At 35.6% G+C, this 26,623-nt stretch overlaps 1 protein-coding gene across 1 annotated transcript in view; it reads left to right on the top strand.

The window, feature by feature from the left end:
* LOC145678589 (uncharacterized) overlaps positions 1-26,052 on the top strand; it is an 820,101-nt gene extending 794,049 nt beyond the window's left edge. The window contains exons 10-12 of the mRNA XM_081748923.1: positions 17,909-18,094; positions 20,946-21,047; positions 25,663-26,052. Coding sequence (XP_081605049.1) covers positions 17,909-18,094; positions 20,946-21,047; positions 25,663-25,874 — 500 coding nt within the window. The 3' untranslated portion in view covers positions 25,875-26,052. The remainder of the gene's footprint in view (positions 1-17,908; positions 18,095-20,945; positions 21,048-25,662) is intronic.
* The last annotated feature ends 571 nt before the right edge of the window (positions 26,053-26,623 follow it).

Here is a 26,623-nt window from a genome sequence, read left to right as displayed (position 1 = left end):
TTGAAAATTTGATCGAGACCGATCGGGTGGTTCAAGAGTTATTAAGTCACAAACGCCGCCACTTTCATTTTTATGATTTTTTTATGTCTCTCCTTTTCCCTCTGCCTTCCCGTCAAAGTGAAAAGATAAAAAATATTCCAGTCGGTAACCTGATCTCTGTGCCAAATTCGATCGATATTGGTTTCGTGCTTCAAGAGTTATTAAGTTTTATTTATTTTTATATATCTCCCTCCTCTTCGTTGTGCCGTCAAAGTGAAATTACAAAAGATATCCCAGGCCCGAACCCCATAAATGTTGAAAATTTAATCGAGATCGGTCGGGTGACTCAAGAGGTATGATGTCACAAGCCTAGTCATTTTCATTTTTACATACCGTATACAGAATTTCAAAGCACGCGTTAGGGTAGAGACATGCCGAAGATACCTAGCGATCGAGGTCGAGGTTTAAGTTGCGGTCGCTTCCTCGATGTCTAGGTCTCGATGGATGAAGGGTGCACATTGCGAGAAGATCTCACCCTCACTGTTAAGTTCTCAGTTTAAGGAGAAACATTGCTGTGACGCATGTAAAATTATTCCGTCAGTGCATAAAAATCACTGCGAAACCACATTTTGAAATTGAAAGGACCAGTTTATAAATAGGGATAGACGTGAGACGAAATATGAGAAATAGTAAAGTCTCGTCTCTTGTTTCGTAAAAATATTTGAGTCTCATCTTTTGTTCATTTCTATCAATATTCTAAATCAGACTTTACCTTTTATTCAATTTTCTGTGAAGAAAATGCCCTCTTTCAGCACTCAGTGAAAGTTTAGTAAATAAATAAATAAATCAGGTGTGTCTTCAGGTTTCGAGGTGGAGGGGGTATTAACTACAGCAAATGAAGTTTCGGCACTGCAATTCCATTATTCGACGTTCCCTCCGTGCGGCGTGCATGTCTGTACAGGTATTTCTTTACCTTATATCAATAACGAATTTAGAAGAAACCCTTTTTATTAATTTCGGAATTGTAGGAGCGTGCAATTTTTTAACATAGATATGATTAACAGTAGCTTCATTTTTCTTTAAAAATTCTACAATTTACGGACTTAAGCCAAAAGCCGGACCCTCACTGTGATCGCTTATATAATACTAAGCTATACAGTATAATTCTCAAATAAATAACTTATCTGACATTCCCATTTCAGTTGCTGTATAGCTTAGTATAGGTTTTGGTCAGTGAGGTTGTCGCCGCGAGATCCTGGCCGCCAGATTTTGTGCCCAAACCGTATTCTCTATTTAAAACGTGTCTATTATGATGTTTTTTGTGTATCTTATTCCATATTGCTGGAACATTCCTCATTAGTTCTATTAATATGTCTTTCATAATCAAATATAATAGTGCAACAAAATCTCTCGAGCATAGACACACACAATCCTCTGTAGCTGAAATTCTAAACAAATCAAGATTTGATTCCATGTAACGCTTAAGGGAAAGCCAATGAGAATACGAGCCACAGCGATGCTTCTGATGTAAAAACTAACTCAGTTGTAAACCATCATCACTATTAATTCACCCTCGCGGTCGACCTCTAGGTCCGAATGTAGCGTACATCTTCGGCATGTGCTTACTCATTTGAATACATGGGTTTGTGCCAGTATTGAGGGTGCGACCGCGACCTAAACCTCGAACTCGAACGCGATTTCATTATGTAGTTTCTTTTTAGTATTAATAGTATGTAATAATAGTATATAAGGCTACAGTAGCTTGTGTTGATTTTGCATACAAAAATTCAATAGTACGATTTAAAAAGACGAACTTTGAGGCAAGACCCGGATTCGAAATCATGATGGAGGGGAACCGACAGAGGAGATCGTTTCTATCATCTTTTCCTTCTACATAAGATATAGAGACAAAATTTTCCCCACAGAGGCAGGCATGTAACTCGAGAAGGGAGGCACGATGATCTAGGAGGCTTACCTCCCTCGAGTTACACAAATGGAGAGCAGTGAACGCGTTAAAGTAGATCAGGTCCCATTTCATTCTGGAGGTCTGCATTCCCTGTAGCCTCGGTGCTAAAACGGGATGTTGCACTTCAAATTAACTAACGAATGGAAGGTTCGTAATAACGGTTAATGGTTACAAAGATATATAACAATGTATTAAATCAAAAGAATAAAGTATCCACCTACCATATCAGGGTGACATTGTCGGGACATTTTTACACTCAGATTTTGAAATTTTTGTTCATTTTAATCATAACTTTGGCTAATTTACTTTGGATACATATTTAGGGGTTCCCTTCAGAATTACAAAATTAAGAATGATTGCAGTAAATTTTAAAATATGGTAGATTCTCAACCAATCAAGGAAGCACGGTGGTTCAGTGGCAGAAAGCTCACCTCTGGTGCAACGGGTACTGGTCCGCTTCTCGGTCAAATGAGTTTCTGGTGGACAACAGAGTGAGTTTCTCGGGGTACTCCCGAATTCTCATTCCACCAAATTCAACATAACCATTCACTTGCATTTATCTTTTGTCTTCTTTAATCCACGGGACAGAAAAGAGAAAACTTATCAAGAAAATTAAGAAAATTATGTAATTTAATGGTTTATATGTTTTCTAGTCTAGCTGTAACACCCCTACATCGTCTTCACCTACGCCTAGTACTTTGTTTCTTGCTTGAAATAGTCATGTTGCAATTTCTTTGTTTGGGATGCTTTGTATATACATATTTATTTATATATATTTTTAGAACACAATAGCATATGTAACGTTTTATTTCGTACTAATACAGTTTGTTATGGCGTAAATTTTGACACTAATATTCAGAGAACTGTCAGTTTCACCAAACCTTTTGTTCAGATTCAAATTCTATAAATAAGCAATCAGCGATTTCAAATAAGATGATTTTTTTTTATAAATCAAAAATAAAAACGATGTTTAAAATATTAAATACGTGCGTCCCTGCTCAATAAAGTTTTTAACCTCCCCTGAGATTCTGAAGAAACTTACATGGGAGCAACCTCTTTTTTTTTTTTTTTTAACTGTCCAAGCATAAGGAAAATATACGTACGTACATTTATGTTTACGAAAACAATGAATTCTCCCTTGAGATATTCTCAAAATTTATATGGTGTCATCAGTAAAGAATTCTCTTTCAAGCAAAATAATAATAATAATAGTAAATCAAAATCGATCAATGCGTTACGAAAATATACTTGAGCATACATAAATATATAATGGTGAAATGCATTAACGACACACTGTGTTATAGATTATTCAGGTTTATACATACTCGAGTGTATTACTTCAGATGTTTAAAAAAGAAAAGAAAAGAAAGAAAGAAAAGAAAAGAAAGAAAAAGCAGAAAATGTAGTGAGTAATATTGGCTTGTTCAAGCTTCAAAGTTGTTTAATATGAACTGATATTGCTGTTTCTTTTGCTATTGTAAATATCTTCCTTTGAATTCACTTAGCTTAAGCATTGATTACATTACGTTTATATAATTATTGTTTGTACTAAGATTTTTACTTCGTTGAAGATCATTATAAATAGAAGAGAAGTTTACGTGTAAGATAGCAACGAGCAAGCGCTTGTTAAAAGTTCATCTGACTCTCGCTGGCCACGTCTGAGACCAAGATGACGTCATGCGCCAGAGCGACAAGAATGTAGCACTGCATTGCATCCACCTTGTAGTCTTTCCACCATGATCAAAACCTTTAGGGTACTTCCCGTAGATACAGAAAGGTGAAATGCAGTATCTGGGCTTGGTGTAGCATGCAAGTAAACAAATAAAAAAGCAGCAGCATAATATTTCCCTCCTCGGAGTGTGTTGATTATTTAACAACAAGACTTGAAAACCAACCAGAAAATTCATAAAATGTATAATATGTAGCCAAGTCTCGACTTTGCAATAATAATAATAATAATAATAATAATAATAATAATAATAATAATAATAATAATAATAATAATAATAATAATAATAATAATAATAATAATAATAATAATAATAATAATAATAATAATAATAATAATAATAAAGGAATAACAGAAATACAATATCAATTACGTAAACAATACCTTTCAATTAAGAAAAGATCATTGCCACGACGGGATTCGAACCCGTGTCTGCCATACGAGTTTCGTAATTTGCCAATTTACCACAAATTCCTCATACAAAGATAAAACAATAAACTAGTAGTTACGAAAGATAAAATTAGAACTTTCTTTTTCTAGGTGTGTTGATTCAATTCAAAGAATGCGAAAATAATGTCTGCCGGGTTGCATTTTCGCGGATTCCAAGAATTTCAGATATCCTCTGATCTTATTGGCCGATGCAAATAGAACATCCAGAGTTATGACCTACATATAGCGGAGAGTAAATCGGCCCTCATAGCCGGGCGGGTTAGCGCAACATCCTAGTAATAAAAATCGTTTTTGGCGTTGGTATAAAACCCTGCGCAAGGATTTTTTATTTTACTTTTTAAATTTTCATAACACTTTTCATTAAAATAGGATTGAAATTAATACTCAAAAAAGTGGTTTACCGATTTTTTTTAAATTTTCGTAACACTTTTTTCATTAAAATAAGCTTCCAGTTTTACTATACGGATTCATAGTAAAAGTAGTAGTAGTAGTAGTAAAAGTAGTAGTAGTAGTAGTAGTAGTAGTAGTAGTAACAATAACAGTAGTAGTAGTAGTAGTAGTAGTAGCAATAATAACAGTAGTAGTAGTAGTAGTAGTAGTAGTAGTAGTAGTAGTAGTAGTAGTAGTAGTAGTCTTAGTAGTAGTAGTAGTAGTAGGAACGAGTTAAAAGCCCCGCAGGGGCTGGTTAATATTTTGTTCTCTTGCTTAAATCTTACTGTACATTTTACATGACCTACTTCAAACAGCTGGCTAGGGTAGCGCGCAAATACTGAAACTCTTGGGATCGGTGTAAATGCTGCCGGCTTTACTTTTTTTAAATTAGAAGTTACGATGAGGAAGAATAATAGTAATGTAAATCGGGAGCACCTAAAAACGATGACGTAGCCTCAACTTGAAGAACGTTTCGTAATATTTTCTTCATTGACGAAGGTCTATATAACTTGTTTACGAGTTAAACAAAAAATCTAGAGTAAGTCATTGTGACACTCATAAGGAACGTCATTTTATACGAGCAGTAGTATTTTGTATAGTCTTACATGCAACGATTTTAACTAGCTAATAGTTTAGATAAAAGGGGAAGTGACGCGGTAGATAAGTGGTTAGCGTATTGAACTTCTATCGGCGGTCCCGAGTTCGAATCCCGGCCAGGTTTAAACTTTTTCAAATGTTTCAATTTCAATTTCAATACATTCTCAGTGTGACAAGCAAGATCTTCTCTCCTCCAAAAAGAAAAAGATGTTGGAATTAGGAGAATTGGAGAAGATATCTCAATGGAGGCAATCATTTAAAACTTATTTCCAGCAGTTGTTCTAAATTTGATATTTTCAGCTACTTTCAAGCATTTCTTGATTTACGCGTGGTCAATATTTTATTTTTCTATACATAGTATATATAAGGAAATAATACATTACATACATAGCAATATTGAGATTAATACATGGTGTTCTTTGGAAAACACGATCCGAACCATAGAGATTCATCTTAGAATGGAGAACTGTTTCGTTAGTCACCTAATTTACAATTTTTCCTGCATAAACACCTGGATCAGGGCTACCAACTGCTGTCAGTGCCGAGAAAAGTTACGTGTAAGTTGGGTTGCATCTGTCTAGGCGTTCTCACAACTTCAAATGACCTGGACCCCAAGTAATGGAATTATAATAGTAAAGGGTCCAGGTACTTATGTGAGCGGCTGTACATTGTTGATATTGTTCAGCATGTGTGTGTGTGTGTTTCCGCAACGCTAGGACTTACTACTCGTTTTCTTCTTCAGTATTAGCCAAACTATCTCATGATTTTTACTTTTTTATGTTTCAAATATAGATTTATTTACATTTTTATTCAAATATTATTATTGTTAGAATTATTTAATATTTTATCTTAAAATCCAGTGTATTTACTGTTAAAATGATTTTGAAAGTTCGAGTTCGTGTGACTCAGGAAGGGATTAATTCAGTTTCTACTAATATAAAGAGGAAAAATTGTTTAGGAACTCGAACGGTTTTGGAACGGATTAAGTTCAGGTTCCAAGATATCACTATATTTCAGGAAAGTTCCAGTTCTGACGAAGAGTTTGTATAAACATAAGCGGAGTAATAACTCTGCGCTAATAGAAAAAGGAAGGAAAGAAAAGTCAAATATGTGCAGATGGCACTGACACCATTGCTAATGGAGACTACTAAAACAAATAGAACAGAAAGTTTTATTAATAAAAAGTACGGTCATCGACGCTAACTTTCTCGCTGTCATTTTTATTTATTTATTTAATATAGAAGACAACAAGCTTAATACGTTGCAGGAGTATTAGGATTAGTTTACTGGAGGTGAAAATTAAAAACCTATACTTTGCGAACAATATTGTGTTTATATTTCATAAATTCAATAATATAGCATATTCGCTCTTCACGAAAATATTTGGAGTTGTTTGCTGATGTTAGTTTTAATTTTTCTTTTTTCGAAAACGGTTTAGTGATTTCGTTTATACTTGTAAACAAATATTTCAATAACAATTCCACAATACTTGAATCGTAATCTCGCTTGAAAAGTGGTAAATCAATAATTTACCTATAAGAAAATAGGTTTCGAACAGTTTTCTTAAAAACGATCTCAAATAAAGTTGTTTATTGTACATACATGACTGGCCACATTATATAATAATAAACAATATATCAAAAGTACTGGCCATTTGATTTACTGTAACGGGGCCGTGGTGGCTCAGTGGTAGAGCTTATATGGTGTTCTCGGTTTGATTCCATCTCGCGGCAAGTGAACTTCGTAGTGGACAAATTCCTTGAGCGTGGGTTTCTTCGGGGTTCCGCGTTTCCTCGCACTTTCTTCATTTCACCATTTCATTCATTTCGTATCATCACCGTCTCCTTTAACCCAGTCGACATAAACGTGGGACGTAAGACAAAAAGAAAGATTTACTATAACTTCTAACTATTAGATAGTTTAGAGGCCCAAACTTTGGTATTGCATTCTGCCCATCCTTGTTTCAATAATTATGGGAAAATTGTAAATAAAAACAGATCATCTTTCCAACAATCACTAAGTATAGAGTCAATCCATTCTAAGTGATCAAGCATGTGCCACTCGACCATCTCAAAAATATCTGATATTTTTCATGAATGTTTATCCTATATCAGGGTACTTCAAAACCACGATCATTGGATTTTTAAAATATCTCGTTTCTACGCAGATGCTGTCGCTATTTTGCGTTTTCCCGATTTCAGGCGTTTACGTTGTTTTGAATATCTCAGCATGTATTTGTCCTACCGAAATAAAAATTGCTGGACATCTCCAACTTGTGCAGAGCTAAAACTTCGTCCTCTTACCATTTTTTCCTAAAACCACTTTAAAGGGGTGAAATCAAGGCCTACATTAGCAATATTTTTGAACATTGAAGGCATGTTTGGGAAGAGAAAACAACTGACGTAGACGTCCGAATTTGTGTGTGCATGTAGTCCAGGGTCATAAGTTTATACATAAAAATTTGCAGACCTGTAGCTGCTCCGAAAGGCCTGAAAAAATCGTAAAATGGGAAATTATGCCAGGTTGGTAAGTTCCACTGCCCAATATCTCAAATGGGCCTGGATTTAAAAACCTAAAATTTTGAGAATAGTTACTAGTTTAGTATACCATAACAGTCAACAAAGTCCGTTTTGTGTTTTTGAGCAGAAAGGGTCAAAGTATTGAGAAATGACGTCGTACTCTAGGCGGTTTGTTCACAAATTCAACTGGAAATTCGTTGTTGTGAAGTAAAATAAAGTAAGATGAATGATTAGTCCAATCAAGGCTCTCAAGCCCGTTTCTTTCCTCTAGTTGTGACTCACTGTCTTATCACATACACAGTAACATTGGTGAAGAATGTCGCTATCAGCAGAAGGCGAGAAAAGTCAAAATGCATACTTGGCAAAAGTCCGTAAGTACTCATTGCTCTTGCTGCTTGCTATGTCAATGATATTCAATCCTGTTTATTCTTGTTTTAATTGTCAATTTATGCAGTAGACTGTTGTCCTTTCGTTTGATCTACATTCCCTGGTCAGTGAACACTCACTCGCTGTAGATAGTAACTGGGGAATGTAGATCAAACGAAAGGACAACAGTTTACTGCATAAATTGACAGTTAAAACAAGAATAAACAGGATTGAATATCATTGATATAGCAAGCAGCAGAGCAATGAGTACTTACGGACTTTTGCCAAGTATGCATTTTGACTTTTCTCGCCTTCCGCTGACAGCAGCATTCTTCATCAGTGCTACTGTGTATGTGATAAGATAGTGAGTCACAACTAGAGGAAAGAAACGAGCTTGAGAGCCTTGACTGGACTAATCATTCATCTTACTTTATTTTACTTCACAACAACGAATTTCCAGTTGAATTTGTGAACAAACCGCCTAGAGTACGACGTCATTTCTCTATACTTTGACGCCTTTCCGTTCAAAAACACAAAACGGGCTTTGTTGTCTGTTATGGTATACTAAACTAGTAACTATTCTCAAAATTTCAGGTTTTTAAACCCAGACCCATTTGAGATATTGGACAGTGAAATATACCAAATTGGTATAATTCCACAATTTTACGATTTTTTCAGGCCTTTAGGAGCAGCTACAGATTTGCAAATTTTTATGTATAAACTTATGACCCTGGACTATATGCACACACAAATTCGGACCTCTACGTCAGTTGTTTTCTCTTCCCAAACATGCCTTCAATGTCCAAAAATGTTGCTACTGTAGGTCCTGATTTCACCACTTTCAAGTGGTTTGAGACAAAAATGTTAAGAGATCAAAGTTTTAGCTGTGGATGAGTTGGAGACGTCCAGTAAATTTCAATTTTGTAGGACAAATACATGTTGAGATATTCGAAACAACATAAACTCCTGAAGTCGAGAAAACGCAAAATGGCGACAGCCGCTGCGTCGCCATGCGATGTGAAAAAATTAATTGTGGTTTTGAAGTACTCTTATATCGACTCAACATTTCTGAATAAATTAGGTCTTTTTGTAAAGGTCGAGCGGCAATTTTCCTGTTCTCTCGATCAGTTTGCATGGACTGACCCTATGGCTTCCTTTGAAACTTATCTCTTTTAAAAATTGATACGGAAAATATCTTCAGAATTTTTAACTCGAAAACGAAGGCCCCATATTTAATACAACTGTTTGATCAAATTGTTTGTTAGAAACCATAATATTCCAAAACCATAGAGGATCTATCATTATCATTCGTAAACATGTTATTTTCTAGCGTCCATAAGAATAAACAGTCTTGGTATCGTGAAAAATACTTGACTGTCGCCTAATGATTTACTGTAGATGAATTTTGAGTTGAAACACGCAAATTCAATAAGAATGTTATTGAAATTGTTATTCTTGCATGAGCACAACACTCATAACCATGTTAGTGGTTAAGATGAGCGTTGATGTCTTATTTCCCTCATTCCACAAATGTTATTTATTTTATTCAAGAAACAAAGCTTTTCGTTATAAAGTAATTTTACTCAGATGTCTACCGTTTCTCTTTCTTCTTGGCTTCAAGGCTCATACCCAGTGGCGGATTTGGACCTGGGCCGGGGGACCCAGGCTACCCCAGTTTTTTGAGTGAAAAAATAATTAAGCTATTATTTATATATTTTGAAAGTTTATAGTATACTCATAATAGTCTGACTTCTGGCTGCCCCCCCCCCAGCTTTTACATTCTGGTCCCGCCACTGCTCATACTGTATAAATAGTATTACTAAAATGATGATGTTTTAGGACTGGCTAATCATACGGTTTATACAATAGTGTAACTGAACTGAATTTAAAACCTAAGTCTATAATTTTACATTTTGTTTTCATCCAGTAAATAACCTGTTTATAAGTCATATTTTTTCCCTCTTCTTATAAAATATTTCAACATCACTTAAACCATCACTAAATGGGTAATAATATAAGCGGTAATAAATCACATCATTACTCATTCAAATGACTGAAAAATAATGTCAACTGCTCTATTGTTTTCAAAAGAATTGACACACGTAAATAATTTCAATGTACTGTCCCATATGTTTGCATATTCACACAATTTTATTCAAGTGTAGGATAGGTCACTTGTTGCGATAGATATGACCCGGTAGGCATGCGTTATCTAGGTAGATGAGGGTGGGTATACGTTATATTTTTGAAAAGGTCGAATTTATACCTACCAAAAATTATGCACTGTGTTTAGATAAAGACATTTAGATAGCTTCAATTCACTTTATGTTTCGAATTAGAACCGAATCGTCAATTAAGGCCAGCGATTAACAGAAAATTCGTCACCTTTACAGTTCTACACAAGAAACTACCGTAAAAATCAGTGGAAAGGTGCAAGCTGGCACTGGCACCGACATCGTTAACCCTTTCCGGTAAAAGCTTCCTGTTTAGTACGCTGTGAACATTCCAAAATCTTGCAGTTTAGTTTAGTTTAGTTTAGTTTTAATCACTTGTAAACATTTTACTTTCAAGCGCCTATACTTTCGAGCACGTGAACAGTCTTGCCATCATGAAGAAGAAGAAAAAAGCACAGCCTAGTGACCTGCAACGAAAATGTAATAACACTACTACTATTATACACAGACATAAACACAACACTAATAGCAGTGCTAGTGATAAGCTAGTATACAATCTTCGTCTCTTTGCACAGTCTCTATATATCAGAGAGTTCATCGTGGCTAAGCGGTTAGCGGCGCATTTTCTGTGTGGGAGATCTGGGTTCGATTCCCGGTGGAAGATCATATAGTTCGGATCCCACGTTAAGCTATAGGTCCACGTCTCATATAGCCTCGCTGCTGAAAGGACGCTAAACCTAAAGTCAAATCAAATCAATCACCGTTTGACAAGAAATGAGGCTTCATCAACTACTTCTAGTGACGAATTGCAACCCTGTTCGTGTCAGATATTCTTGGACACGGTAAACATGTTTTAATGACACAATTTAGTTATTAAGTTGTCATTTGCTTTCTGTCCTTTATTTTATAATAACAACAGAAATTGTCTATATTAATCGATATCATTCATTATTATACGTGCTGCAATTGTGATTATTTATTGACTACCTATAAATTCCTCTACAAATTTCACATTTCCAATGCAACAAACATTTTAATATAGGATTCCGTGAAACATAACCGACAACTATTGAAAAATTCATGAAAGCATTAGCTTTTTTTTACTTTTTCCTTGCTCTTGGTGTTTGATCAACATAAAAGTTTATGCAGGATATATGTAATTTTTTGTCCTTAGTTTATATGAATATTCATACATGTATCATCAGCACAGCTTTATTAGTTTGCATAATCCAAGATTTCAGTAGAATATGGATTAGTTTGTAGCCTATTAATTCAAGCAGGTGTTTTTCAGTGTTATTTCTCTCAATTTATTGCAACAGATTATGCATAACGGTATTATTATTGGAACAGAAACTAATATTATGATCGCATTTGGGCTGGTGTGAGGCATACGTGTAGTAAAACAGCAATCATAGGTATTTTGCCATTATTGGTAGGTCACTTGCTGCAACTCAGAAACTTCAATGCTCCATGGTCTTCTGCTAACCTCTTTGTCTTCACGTACGATTTTTTCTGTTTTGATGTCGTCCATCACTTGTATAGCCTTCTTCGCCCTCTCCCTCTCTTTGCTGCCACCATACACTCCAGTACGTCTCTCATGATACAGTTTTTTCTTAGCCAATGTCCCAACCAGTTTCTCTTCCTCTCCTCAATAATATCCAGAACTGTTCTGTAAAAAACAAAGCAGCTATAAATATTCAATCATACTAGTGTACACTACTTGTTTATGAATTATCTTTCAAAATTGTACAATAAGAAATTTTTATGATATAAGAAGTAGCATTGTTACCAATTTTGTATATGAATACACTCCTATAATAGCTCGAATACCACTGTACGTAAAACAATTGTGAAATTAAGATCACTGTCAAAAAAAAAAAAATGAGTTATGCAAGTATAAATTTATTTCATTCTACTGACTGAAGACTAAGTAATTCAACAAGTAAACTAATAATTAATATGTAAAAGTAAAAGATTTCTCTGAATTTCAAGTTTTTTTTAAAAAAAAATTAAAAGACGTTGGGAAAAATAAAAGAAAAGATATAAAACTTACCAATATATATATATACAAGGGTCGTTCAAGGTTGACCGGGATTTTCGTACGTAAATAATCGATGAATAGTCGGATCATGATGAAACTTTCCAGTGTCTTAATGTATTCCTGCTCGAGTAACTAGAGCCCGTCATGACATATTTGGCGCATGCACAGCAGTTACAGCGAACATGGAGGCAAGCAGTGTGTCTGTGGCTGTGGAGCAGCGGTGTGTAATCAAATTTCTTCTGAAGGACAAAGTTAAACCAGCTGAGATTTCCAGAAGATTGCAAGCATACTATGGTGAACAAACGATGTCACGGACAAGAGTATACGAATGGTGTGAACAGTTTCACGAAGGACTGGAGCTGGTGACAAATGAAGCGCATGGACACATTCGCCCGACTGCAGTCACATCAGGGAATATCGCACATGTTGCGCAAATCATTCTTGAGAACCGGTGAGTAACAGTGCGAGATATTGCTGCCGAGGTGAATATCGGTGTCGGGAGTGTTGAGACAATCATTCACGACCACTTATGCTTCCGCAAAATCTGTTCAAGGTCAGTTCCCCCGCCAGCTGACATTGATCAGAGGTGGACACGCATGGCGGTCTCTGGAGTTCTGTCCCGCCCCCACCCCTACAGTCCAGATTTAGCCCCCAGTGATTATCATTTATTTGCACCCCTTAAAGACCATCTGGAAGGGATGAAATTCGCCACAGATGAAGCACTGCGGAACGATATCCTCCAGTAGCTACGACAACAACCAAGTTCTTTCTACGCCAAAGGAATCAGGAAGCTGCCACAACGACGACAACGGTGCCTTGACGCGCACGGAGAATACTTTGAAAAGCTGACATAATTTGGTACTTCTTTTGCTATCTGTTTTCTCTGAAGAAATAAAAGTCCCGGTCAACCTTGAACGACCCTTGTATATTTATATATTGTGTTTGAAAAAAACACCGACAACGTTTGGTAGGTGATTCCTGACACCAAGATAAGACAAGAAGTATAGATTAACCAGGGTGCGCAAATGCTTCCTTTCGGAGTTATAGGATGCCGAAAACATGAAAAATGAATTTTAAAGGCCCATAGCTCAAAACAAGTTGGACTACGGAGTTGGACTACGTTCATATAATTTGAAGTACTCAGCAACTACCACTATAAATATTGTTGCGGAAGTGCCGCAGGATTCTGAAACATGGATATTTGGATAGGGCACATACTAGTTCCTAAGTGAAGTCTTGATGCGACTACGTTAGGTCCCATAGTATTGGAGCTGTGGACTTTTAAAGTTCATTTTTTCGTGTTTCTGGCCGTCCGAAAGGAAGCATTTATGCACCCAGATTGGTCTATTCTTTTTGTCTTATCTTGGTGTCAGGATTCCCCTCCCGAACTTTGTCGGTGTTGTTTTGAAACACCCTGTATATATCTTATATAGGAACAATACATGGGACTATATATATATGGTGTTTCCAGAAACTTCGCACACATGTTGCTCACATTAAAACAAGAGATAAGTTTGTTTTACACTTCGTTGACAAGTACCTATTTAGGCCGTTTTAAGGAAGTTACCCTTTCACTGTATAAGTCGACTTTTGTCAACGGAAAGATTTTATTGACCAGCGAATGTTGACTATAGTCTAAAAATTATTTTTTGTCCGATCTTGGGCTTGTCGAGAATAGTCGTCAAAAGTATTGCGTGCGCGATTTTTTGCGTTCTATTGTTTTCAATAAACAATAGAACGCAAAAAAATCGCACGGAACACTTTTGGCGACTAGTCCCGACAAACCCAAAATAGGCCCAAAAAAACTAAAAACGTTGACTACCACCATACTCTTTAGTACTATAGTCAACATTCGCTGGTTAGGGAAATTTAATTTCTTTCGACAAAAGTTGGCCTACGCAGTGAAGGGGTTAATGATACGAGTAATAATGTCATCTTGGCTACACTGCGACCATCAACAAACAAACTCAGTGAACGTGTTCCTTACATCGAAACAAGAAAAATGTGTATTTATCTCAACAAACACCGGTACTCGTCAGAAAAAGAAAAGATTTATATCTACCACAAGAATCGTCAGGAGACACGCTAAAAAAAAAAAGAGAGAGATAGAGAGAGAGCAGTCATGGAATTTGACAATGAAATTCGAGTTGACAATGACTTTTCAGGTCTCCCCCGCCCTTCCGCATTACCCAAACTCTTTTTAACAACATGATTGCAATTACAAATCCTTTTCTCACATAACAGGGCATTTTCTTGTCCCGCACCTAGTGCTCCTGTTACTTTCGGCATTAGGAACATTTTTTTCTGTATGTTCCTGTTTGATTTTAAATCGATAGGAATCACCCCGCTCCTATTTACTGCATGAAATAAAAACCGTAATCAATATTCACCAAATTACTTGACAAAATGAAACTTAAATGGAGATAAATGACAATGGTCTCTGTCTTTCGATAAAGGGGTTGCCTATTTTTTAAAAATCGCGAAATGCTTGAAAGATCGAGGAGGTATCGTACGGTTTTGATAAAGTTTGATACAATTGCGTTGAAACGTTAATATGTGTAAATTGTCATGTAGTATTTTTCTATTCATTATTGGTGGCTATTTATCATTCTCGTTTTTTTTGTTTGTTTTGTTTTTTTGTTTTTTAATTATTATTAACGTGATTTTGAGTTAACCATGGATATCTTCCTCTCTGTTACCCCGGTAAATCAGTAGTCAATTGTGTTTCGCTTTTTCTAACACATCTACAAACTCTTTCCTTCTTAAAAATTACAGGCCACCGCACTGAAAGTTCTGTCTCCCATTTCTGAAATGAAACTATGTCTTGCTGAAGTTATGACTAAAGTGTTGTTTATGAAATCGGAACAAAATTTGTCGTTTTCGAGAAGCTACATCCGAAGATACTCGTAATTCACCCGAAGAGTAAACTACTGGATCGTTTTCATAACTTACAGCTTACACCATGCTGTAGGGTTGTTAATGAAATATTTGTTCATAAAATATGAAGAAAATCGCCTGAGTATTAGACAAAATCCACCTGCAAGAGTAAACCACCACCTGTAGATATTTTAGAAGAGAAATAACTCTTGCCACATTGTAGAAATCTTAATGAGAGTCTCCAGAACAGCTTTTGAGAAAATTTCAGAATCAGAAAAAAGAGAAAAAATCGAAAGTAAACTATCATTTGTGAATATTTTGATAAGGAATGACATACTGTATTGTAAGGTTGTAATGAAACATTTAGTATGAAATATTAATAAAATCGCTTGTCTTTTTTTAAAGAAACTGTTTGAAAACAATTTATTCGCCAAGAGTAAACTACAGTACTCCTTGTGGATTTTTTTTTTCGAAAAAATAACTTAAGGTTGTTAATGAAATGTTACTTTCATTAATTTCAAATGATTTAATGTTATAGAGTTGTTGATGATGATTAATATTGATTTACGAAAATTGAGCAAAATCGTTAGAATCGTTTTCGATAATTTAGTTTTTTTTTTTTGTTTAAATTTTTACCCCTCAGCACTACTGTTGTCTTTGGTTTAGGAAGTTAATTCGGCCCTATTGGAATATACATTGTTCCTTTACTCTTGTAAATTGATTACTTACTATAAATAAAAATTTAATTCATCTGGCGACGAGCGTAGATCCAATGAAACCTACAAAAGCAAGTCTGTCAAAAAGACATATCTCTATGTCCCTCCTTTTTAAGTACTTAAATATTTCATTTTAAGTTTCCTAAAATGATCTTTGGAAAAGTGGTTCTTCTATAAAATAATCAGTATTTAATTTTGGAGATACAAGTATTTTACATTCCGAGAGAAAATACGAGGGCTATCCAGAAAGTAGATTACGTTTTGGAATAAAAAATCAACAAAGTATAGGAAACAAATTTTATTATATACAGATGAAAGCCACACACAAATACTACTTTTCGACATAGTCACCATTCAAATTAAGGCATTTATCGTAGCGATGTACGAGCTTGGAAATTCCTTCGTCGAAAAATTCGGCCGCCTGCGACTTCAACCACTTCGTTACCTCTTCTTGCAGCTGTTCGTCGTCATCAAAACGCTGCATAGCCAGCCACTTCTTCATTGCTGGGAATAGGTGGAAGTCGCTCGGTGCCAGGTCGGGACTGTACGGCGGATGAGGAAACAACTCCCACTGAAAAGATTCAAGAACTTCACGCGTGACATTTGCCGTGTGGGGCCGGGCGTTGTCGTGAATCAACAAGATCTTAGAGCTCAACATTCCTCTGCGCTTGTTTTGAATTGCTCTTCTGAGGTTTTGCAGAGTTTGGCAATACCTTTGAGCGTTTATTGTAGTGCCTCTTTCCAGGAAGTCCACCAAAATCACACCTTTTCTGTCCCAAAAAACAGTCGCCATCATATTCCTTGCCGACATTGTTTGCATGCATTTCTTGGGTTTTTGGGGAGAACCTGTGTGCCCCCACTGCATTGATTGCAATTTCGTTTCACATTTCACGTGTTTCACCCATGGTTCGTCACCAGTAACGATGCGATCGAGTAAAGAGTCACCATCCTTATTGTAGGCGTCCAAAAAGTGCAACGCTGCAGCCATTCGCTGATTTTTGTGGTCCTCTGTCAAGATTTTTGGAATCCATCTTGCACAAAACTTGTGGTAACCAAGCTTTTCGCTGATGATTTCGTGCAACAAACTTCGCGAAATTTGTGGAAAACTCAAAGAAAGTTCCGTTATTGTGAACTTTCGATTTTCACGGACTTTAACATCGACTTTTTCGACAAGTTCGGCAGTCACTTTGCTGGGTCTCCCACTTCGATCTTCGTCGTGAACATTGGTTCGGCCATTTTTAAATCTTATGACCCACTGTCGCACTCCACCTTCAGTGATAATGTCCCCATACACTTCACACAGCTGCCGATAGATTTCTATCGGTTTACAGTTTTTTGCTGTCAGAAACCTTATTACTGCACGCACCTCGCAGCTCGCGGGATTTTCAATTAACGCAGACATTTCAAACCGTCACAGTATCTTAACGGAGCACAGCACGAACCTCTCACTAGCACGGCTAGATGCCGACTGAGCTGCGCAACGCTCTGACCCCAAGATGGCCGCGCTAGCCCCGCCCCTAGCGGACACAGACGAAAACGTAATCTACTTTCTGGATAGCCCTCGTATCAAATTACTGTTTTCCTTTAAATAATAATAATAATAATAATAATAATAATAATTTTGTCGTTTACTCCTCTTTGTCATAAAGATGGCGAGAAATCAATATAAAAGATGTTTGAAATATTGCAATTAAAGAATGCATTGATGTTTCATTAATAATACAACTTAATTTTTATTCTGTACGTAAAAGATTAATAATTTAATTTTATTCCTGTTAGAAACTGTATAGACATGCATATAAATATATTTGTACGTTAATATGAATCTTTCACGGTATTTTCTATTAGACATGACTGTGTTATGAGTGAACAGTGTTATAAACTCTAATTTAGGAAGTGAATACTTTTCCAATTACTTGATAATAAGATAGTTCACCTCCAAAAGAAACAAATGTTTATATACTTTCGATATCAGAGAGGGTTGAACTACTGTCACAGAGACCCTCTCAAAATGTTACAAAATGATTCTTAATATATGATACGTATGCTTTATTTCCTGCAGTGCACATTCCATCGTCGTTGAATCGCGAGAAAGAAGAGAATGAAGCAAATCCTTTGGTTCCTGATGAAGATTATGAAGAGCTGTTGGAGAGGTTGAAAATAGCAGACTATCTCTACACGCAATACTCTTTGGAGGAAGTCATTTACCAGCTCGCTAAAGTTATGTTCTCTCAGTCTCTTACAAGAGGTAAATATAAATTAATTCACATAGCATTAACTAAATATTGTTGAAAATAAAATTGTAATATTAAATGAGGTGCAGGTCCTCAGATCTTCATTTAAGGTAGTAAAAGGACAATTCTAACACACAAAAATCCATCAATAACTTTAGAATTACATTTTGGAAAAAAGTGTTTATATTCGAGTAGATATTATGAAGAGCTGTTGGAGAGGTCCTCCCCGATAAACACCACCTTTACTAAGACACTTATGTGTCGGGTGCGGAGGATTGCGGGTGGGAAGAGTGTTCTGGGAGAAGGTAGCAGTTCTCCAGTAACCAAGTTGGCGGAAATCATAGTGATTGATACAGTAACTTGGACATCAGCCCCAGGCGTGGTCAGAGTGACTATAACGGCTGGGATAATGCGGGGTGGAAGGCAACGGAAAACCACCACTCTACTTTCCCTAGTTTGTTGGCAGCAAATAAAAAAAAATGTACAATGGTCTTTCGCAGGTCAAAATATAGTTTCAGAGGTAAAATATCCCCCCCATTCGGATCTCCGGGAGGGTTAGGGCTTGGGAAGGACTATTGGACGAGAAAGTAATAATGGGGGAAGACAGACAGAGAAAGAAAGACAGGGAAGAGCAAAAGGTTAGGATAGGAACATGGAACGTACGTACCATGTTACAGGAAGGAAAATTAGAAAATCTTAAAGAAGAAATGAAACAAAATAGATTTGGTAAGAGTTTGTGAAGATAGATGGGAAGGTAATGGGGTGTTGAAAAGCGAAGGATATACAATGTTTTACTCAGGTAATGAAAAGGGCTGTCATAATGGCGTAGGAATAATTCTTGGAAAGCGCTTAAAGGTAAAGGTAGTGAATTTATTAATGATAGAGTTATGATGTTAAGACTTAAAGGGAAAACGAAGGATCTAGTGGCGATACAGACATATGCATCGACGACTTCGCATGCAACAGAAGTAGAGGAAAATTATGAGAAAATAGAAGAAATTATAGATAAGGAGAACAGGGGTGCATGCGTAATTGTAATGGGAATTTCAATGCAGTTGTGGGAAGAAAACAGGAAGGTAGTATCGTAGGCAAATATAGTTTAGGCGAAAGAAATGAAAGGGGAGACGGACTAGTGAATTTCTGTAGACAGAATGCACTAGTAATTGGGAACACTTGGCTCAATCAGCACAAGAGACGAAGATATACGTTGAAATCACCAATAGATGGCGGAAGATATCAGATAGAGTGTGTTATGATTCAGGACAGGTATCGGAATAGCTTAAAGAACGTGAAGACCCTTCCCGGGGCTTATATTTTCTCTCACCATAATCTTGTGCTGGCCGAAGTATATATTCAACTGGAAAATGTAGGCAGAAGAAAAGTAGGTAACAAAGTGTTGAATACTGTAAGTTGAAAAACGAGGAAATAAGAAATCCTTTCGTTGAAAACTTCGAAGAAAAATATTCAAACCAGGAACGAATAGAGGCAGATAGTAACGCATGGTGGGAACATATTGAACTTTGCTTACAGCATGCTGCAGAAGAAGCAGTTGGTTACCGCGAACACAAAACGGCTAAAAAAAAAAAAAGTATTACAGAGCAGATGTTGCAGAAAATGAGGGAAAGAAAGATGTGGAAACAAGTTGATACAGAAGAGCAGAAAGGTGTACAGAAACTTAAATAATGAATACGAAGAAAAACAGACAGAGAGAGGGAAGAGTTTTACAAGAGAAAATTAGAATGAGTTGGGAAATATGAGGAAATATACAAGGAGGTGTAATCTTGGAACTTCGGAGGAAACAAGGAGTATTACGATGGCAGTAGAAAATAAGAATGGGAAGGTAGTCAGCGAGAGAAATGAGGTCATAGGAAGGAGGAAAGAATACGTTGAAGACTTATATGAGAGTAGGGATAGACCGTGTAGCCTATATGTTGAAGTAGAAAATGAAGTAGACGAGGATGATAAAGGATTTAGTATTCTTCAAGGTGAGTTAGAAAAGGCTATATCTATTAGGAATAGAAAGGCTACTAGATAGATAATATACCAATCAAATTCATTGAAAATATGGGAGATAAAGGAAAGAAAGAATTGTTCCGACTATGCAATAAAATATATGAAACAGGAGAGAGAAGTCGCATTGGTAAAAATCTATAATATCGCAATAAGGTAAGGGAAGAAGGCTTGTCTAAAGTACTAATTGTGGTAGAGCGTTCACATCTGGTGTTTGGGGTCCCGGGTTCAAACGCTGCTCCCGCCAAGTGAACTTTGTGGTGGACAAACACCGTGTGCGTGGGTTTTCTCGGTGTTCTCCCGTTTTCTCCCGTTTCCCGTTTCATTCCACCTTTTCATTCATCTCTCATCATCACCGTCTCCTTTAGCCTAACCGGCATAACCGCGGGACGTAAAACTCAAAAATTTCATTTCATTTCATTTATAAAGTACTAATTTTTGTATACAGCTTTCTGAAGCTGTATGAAGCTTTTCCTTTTACCGTGTAGCGATGAAATTTAAATTTTTACTTCAAGAGCTGTCCCTGTTGAATCAAAGAGGTTTTAGTGAATATATTAAGGGAAGAAAACAATTGCACATATTGGCGGGGAGGGGTCGATGGCAATTACTAGCCTATATTTCAACCCTTTCTTAGTTCACTGCCTTTCCTCTAATAAATCATATGTTTTCTTTACACACAAAGTAGTATTTTCCTTCATAAAATGTAATATAATAAGATTGCACAGTCAGAAATAATATTAAGTATAGGTTGGAGCTATCATTTCGTATACCTCCAACCTATACTTAGTATTGTTTCTGATTGTGCGTATATGGATAGTTTATAACTTACTTTAAAACTTTAATTATGTATTTTAGGAAGCACAGATGCTCAGGAGGCATTGCAAAAATTCACCACATTCCTTGAAGGAGAAGCATCTCAAGGTCACATGTCAAAGAATCTTGAGAAGAAAGTCTTAGGTAAGTATGATGAACAAAATACTTTAGAATTTAAAATTGTAGAACATTTGGATTTCTTTTATCCCTAAATGTGTAGCTGATTTACACTTTCGATTTCATTCTGAGTCATCGTTGATTTTCAAGTTGTATCTCAGACAAAACTAAACTTTTTTGTTACTATATTTTATCTTTGAACCTTTATTGAATGCTGATACTCAGAATGTTTTTTGAGGTATTTATAGGAATTTTTTGACATTATTGATGACGAGTTGTTCAGTATTTACAGAGGTTTTCAATGCCATGTTAACTATGAAATTTCTTAGTCTCAGTAATGATTATTGGGCCCTATCGAAGTCTCTTACAAGCTGTTAATTAAAACCATGTTGTAAGTATCTCAGGCTAATTCAAATACAGAATCTTAGATTCTTGAAAACTCCTTGTTAGTTTTGGATCTATCTGAGACAAACTTAATTAAGTGTGTGTATCCATTTTTTGGTGCTATAGTTGCTATGAACTCCTTTGGGAAACAAAAAATTCTAATTATTAACACTAGTTAAACGAACACTTTTGGTGATGGATCTAAATATGTAGATGCAAGGCAGCGCGAAAGTAAGTTTATCCATATACAAAATTCATGTTTAATTCCAAAGTAAGTTACATCGTGGGATTATACATGAATTACATTGTTGCTCAAAGTGTCCTCCATTCTTTGCAAGACCTAGTGTGTAATGATCAACAATAGCTTAGCATATATGATGCATAAAGTTTTATCACTATTGAGGATATAAAACAGCTTGATAATGTATTATTTCAGTGTATAGTCTGTCGAATTTCCCACAAAACAAAATCTCATTGAATTTAATCACAAGGACACGACGGCCTTTCAACGATACCACGCCTTCCTATCCACTCTTGAAATGTGGCATTCAAAAATCTCGAACATCAACTCCATAACGGGGAGAAGCCACATCTTGCTGCCGTACAAAGAAGTGATCAGAATAAGTGAGGCTGTCTTCAAGTTCAACTAACACAAAATCTTGTAGCTTCTGTAGATAAATTTCCGAAGTAACATACAATTATACCATGATCATAATATAAATGTATTTTTCCGAGAAAGGGGGAAATGATTTTCGCACCTCTTTGTATATAACAATAGCAATTCTTAAATGGTATATTCAAATGGTCAATATATTTTTATCTCCTAGTTTACCTGTAACATGATGTTCATATCTTATCCATTAACAAAAACTTGTTAAGACCAGGAATGTAGCGGAAATGTTGAGTATGGGAGTTCCTTATGTTTGATACTAAAGGAGAAAAGAAGGATAAATAATATTTTCAAGAAAATACAATATTGGACAGAATTATTCTTGAATAAAATTTCCCAAATATAACCAATCACATCTCTGGTTTTGCTTACTTGTTTATTTATAGTTGGGTGATATGTGGTCAGTACATCGGCTAGATCGGAGTTTGATACTTCTATATTTATTTAGCCACCCAATTTATGGTGCTGGGTCAACAGTCAAAAAGTATTTTGTGCCTTCTTCAGGAAGAGAATGTGTAATACTCAACACAATGTGTAATAAAAACGAGAGCTACAGTATATCACCGTTAATTATTATTAATTAAAACAACAATACCCGTTGTGTTTTAATGTATTATAATTATATTACGTGACATTTTGGTATTTCATTATAATGATAATTATGTAACGTTCAAAGTCACTCTCAAACCCAACCTGAAGTGTTGCTCCTCCTTGTCTTCGTTATCTTCTAGATAGGTCATACTTGAACATATTTTCTGTTAATATGAATACTAAAAGAACGATCTTATGTTATTGTTTTAAATAAAACTAAAACCCAACCAAACCAAACACTTATTATTAATAATGTGCTACAGTTTCAGTGCAGATCACATTATCTTATTATCTGATGAATGAAATGATATATTGCCGAAACTGTAACACAGATTACTATTAATAATAAACGTTTGCTTAGTCAGATTTTATTTGTATTGAATTATATATATGTAGTTCAAGCTAGGATGACTAGTGGAGACTACAGATGTTCTAGATTTGACTGACATCCTAGGTTAGAGGCTATTGAGATGGGTTCAGCGACATTGGAAAGTGTATTGAAGCTATCGGAAGAAATAAGCGTTGTAGGGAGAGCAAGAAATTCAGACTTCCTTTGTGTAGGTGAATAGTCAGTTAAAGCAGATGTAAGGACAGGCAGAAGACTGAAAACAAGAAAGCACAGCGAATGATCCACACAGAATTAAAGTTATTGTACGATGAAGAGAACCAAGAAACAGCCATAAGAAAGATTCCAATTAAATCAATGTTACAGCAATGTGAAAAATCACAAAAGTTGAAAGAGAAGATGTTATAGGGAAGGTTCTAGTAGAGTCAACAGTACAACAGTGCAAAGAAAGTGCAGAAGTTAACATGAAAGGTGCCTAGGAAAAAGGAAATAAGAGCCGGACACATAAAAATGTCAATCAAAGGATAAGAAGCACTAATGGGGATCGGGATTTGTTAAAATTGATCCAAAGAGAGTTCCGGTCCAGAGATGAGGTCCTGAATAAGCTGTTAGAGAAAATTATAAAAAATGAAAAGGATAGTGATTGAATAAAGTTTCAAGGTTAAAGCGAAGGAGAATTAAAAAGAGAATCATTTTCTAGTAACCGAAAGTGGATGTTAGGAAGAACAGCCATCTTTTGTTAGGAGTATTGAAGTTCGAATGAGCGCTAATAAAGGAATAGAGCAAAGGATTTAAAAATGGTTATTCTTTTGTTATTATTGCAGCTCAAGTTTTTCGTTAATAATTTCAAAATTTAATCTGCGATACTTAATATATTAATCGAGTTATCATTAAAATTATGAAATTTGTGGTAATTAGAGCATAAAGGCTCTTGTGAGTTGTTGGAATGAAATATTACAACTTGAATGTTAGTAAGTCGATTATAAGAGTAAATACATATAAATGAAAATCTGTATTGGGTAGTTGACAGTTCGTCAAGATAGGTGATATACTACGAGACTTCCTTATAGTTTGCTACAATTGTGATTGAAGGATATAGTGCCTTCCAGAATAAGTTATATTTGTCTCGGCAATTAAGGACAACTAATAGGTCAACGACAACGTATTGATTATTTAGGTTGGGACATATCTCAATCAGTATAAGGACTAAAATCAAACACAAAGAAAATTATAAACTACGATGGTGGATCAAAAAATAATGCCTCCTATAACATAAAAAATGTATTAATGAACATGTAACAGCAGAAGGTACTACAGATAATAGCCTGAACTGTCCTCTACAGAAAACTACCTTTCAACGTAGTCTCCATTATGTTGTACACATTTGCGCCATTGTCAAACCCAAGCACCAAAACCATTTTCGAAAAAAATAATGGATTTACTTCTTGACCCATGACTCTTTTAACCTCATCCAACTCATTGAATTTGAAATCACGTAGATTTTCCTTCATAAGCCCCAACGGCTAAAAGTCAGAAGGAGACAAATAAGGGCTATTGGGTGAGTAAGGCACTACTGACCAACCCATTTTTGCAATCCCCTAAGTTGTGAAAAATGATGTGCGTGGGTGTGCATTATCGTGATGGAGCTTGATGGAACAAATATCTTTTAATGATCTTTCTTATTGCCTTCTTAAGCTCCCTAAGTGCGGTTTCAATTGTGGCACGATGGTTCAGAAAATCAACAGGAATAACATCCTTTGTTTCCCAACACACTGTTGCCATAATTTTCTGGGTTGATCTGAAAGATTTGAATTTTTGGGGACGTGGAGAACCACTATTGTGCCATTCCTTGGATTGCATTTTACTCTGCGCGTCATACGGGGTACACCCACTTCTTATCTCCATAACAACATTTTTAAAGAAGTCTTGATTGTCAGCTTCAAATGCGTCCAGGAGTTCTTGGATAAATTTTCACTCGCCTCCTCCGATTCTCAACAGTCAAATGCTTGGAAATCCACTTAGGACAAACTTTGTGATATCCCAAGTCAGCAATTATTTTTTTAGACAGAGCAGTACAAGACGTTCAATGCATCAGCAACATCCTGAACTTTAGTGCGCCTGTCTCTTCGATTACATTCTCGATTTGCATCTGTGACTGATATTGGTCGGCCACTTTAGAGTTCATCTGCAATTTTTGTTTCTCCGTTGCGAAACTTCTTAACCAAACGCCGCACATTACTGATATCCATTACAGCATTCCCATAAACATTTTTCAAGTGATTATGGATTTCCTGAGGTGTACAACTTTCTTTTGCAAGAAATTCAATGATAACTTTCTTTAAGCTTCAGATCTATGGTTTTAATCAGTCAATTTGTACAAGAAAACACTATACTAGTAAAGTAAGATTACCTCTATAATATCATGCATTGATAGTTCAGTAATTGTAATAGAAACAAAATTATAGCGAGGAAGGTTTCATTTTTTAATTCACCCTCGCATATTTTATAAGTAATTGAATGTAAGCATTTAAAAATTATATTGCATTTGACAATGAAAGTCCTGAATATTGTATTATCATGATTAGAATAATCAAAATGTCACTTCGAAGTAAAAATTGGAAATTAATACCTAAATTATTTTATCTTTACAGATGTTCTTATTGCCTCGTTAATGGACACATTGAATGAACATCCCGAATTAACTACGTCAGCTCCTGGCCAATCTGGAAGCGATTTCCTTCAACAGTTACTTAACCCGAAAATAAATGGAAAGTCGACGGAGACAGAAGCTCAACAGTCCACATTTCCTAAAGGCGGAACCAGTAACTTTAACAAAAGTCCGAAACAAGCACAATCACCTTAAAGTACAAAAATAAATTTGAAGGGGAAAAATTCCTAACCTAACCTATTATATTAAACTTCTATCTTAATAATCGGTTTCAAAAATGTACAGAAAAGAAATATATTTCCACTCAAACTGTACATACTATTTACGAAAATCTACATTCCCAGTTTCTGACATTTTTCTTTAATAAATTTAACTTGAATGGATTTTCACCTCAAATAGGAAAGGGATATCAACGCACTTTCAGAATCAAGAAAGAAAGAACTTTTGTTTGATTTTTCAATAGTGATACAGTATTTGCAACTATACTTAGATAAATGAAGAAGTAAATACAATGATTATCTTCAACATAAGTTCGGATAATTTATGTGGTAACACAGTAAAGTATTTACACTCAGCAGCAAACGTGAGTATTTAAACCTTACATGCTATTTTGTTAGTAGTCTGGAATGAATCTAGCAACCTTCTGGGATTCGTAATTCTTTGTATAGTATTGAAACTGTATAAAAATTGGTCAATTTATTCGGAAGCTATTAAAAAAATAATATATAAATTGTATATATATCCTATTTCATTAGCGTTTGTATGAACAGTATATAGGCCTATATTCAAAAATAGGTATCAAAATCATTTAAACGTGAAAAATCTATAAAAATCATATTGCCAAAATTTTGATCCCAATTTCCTGTAACTAAGATAAGTTTACTGATATCAGACCAAAGTAGAGAGTACACTACGTAAGCATGTATGCAGTATTTCACAAAGTT

Source organism: Thermobia domestica, chromosome 2 (assembly GCF_964235325.1).
Source record: "Thermobia domestica chromosome 2, izTheDome1.hap1.1, whole genome shotgun sequence".
NCBI classification, from domain to species: Eukaryota; Metazoa; Arthropoda; class Insecta; order Zygentoma; family Lepismatidae; genus Thermobia; species Thermobia domestica.
This window is presented reverse-complemented; position numbering and strand designations above follow the sequence as displayed.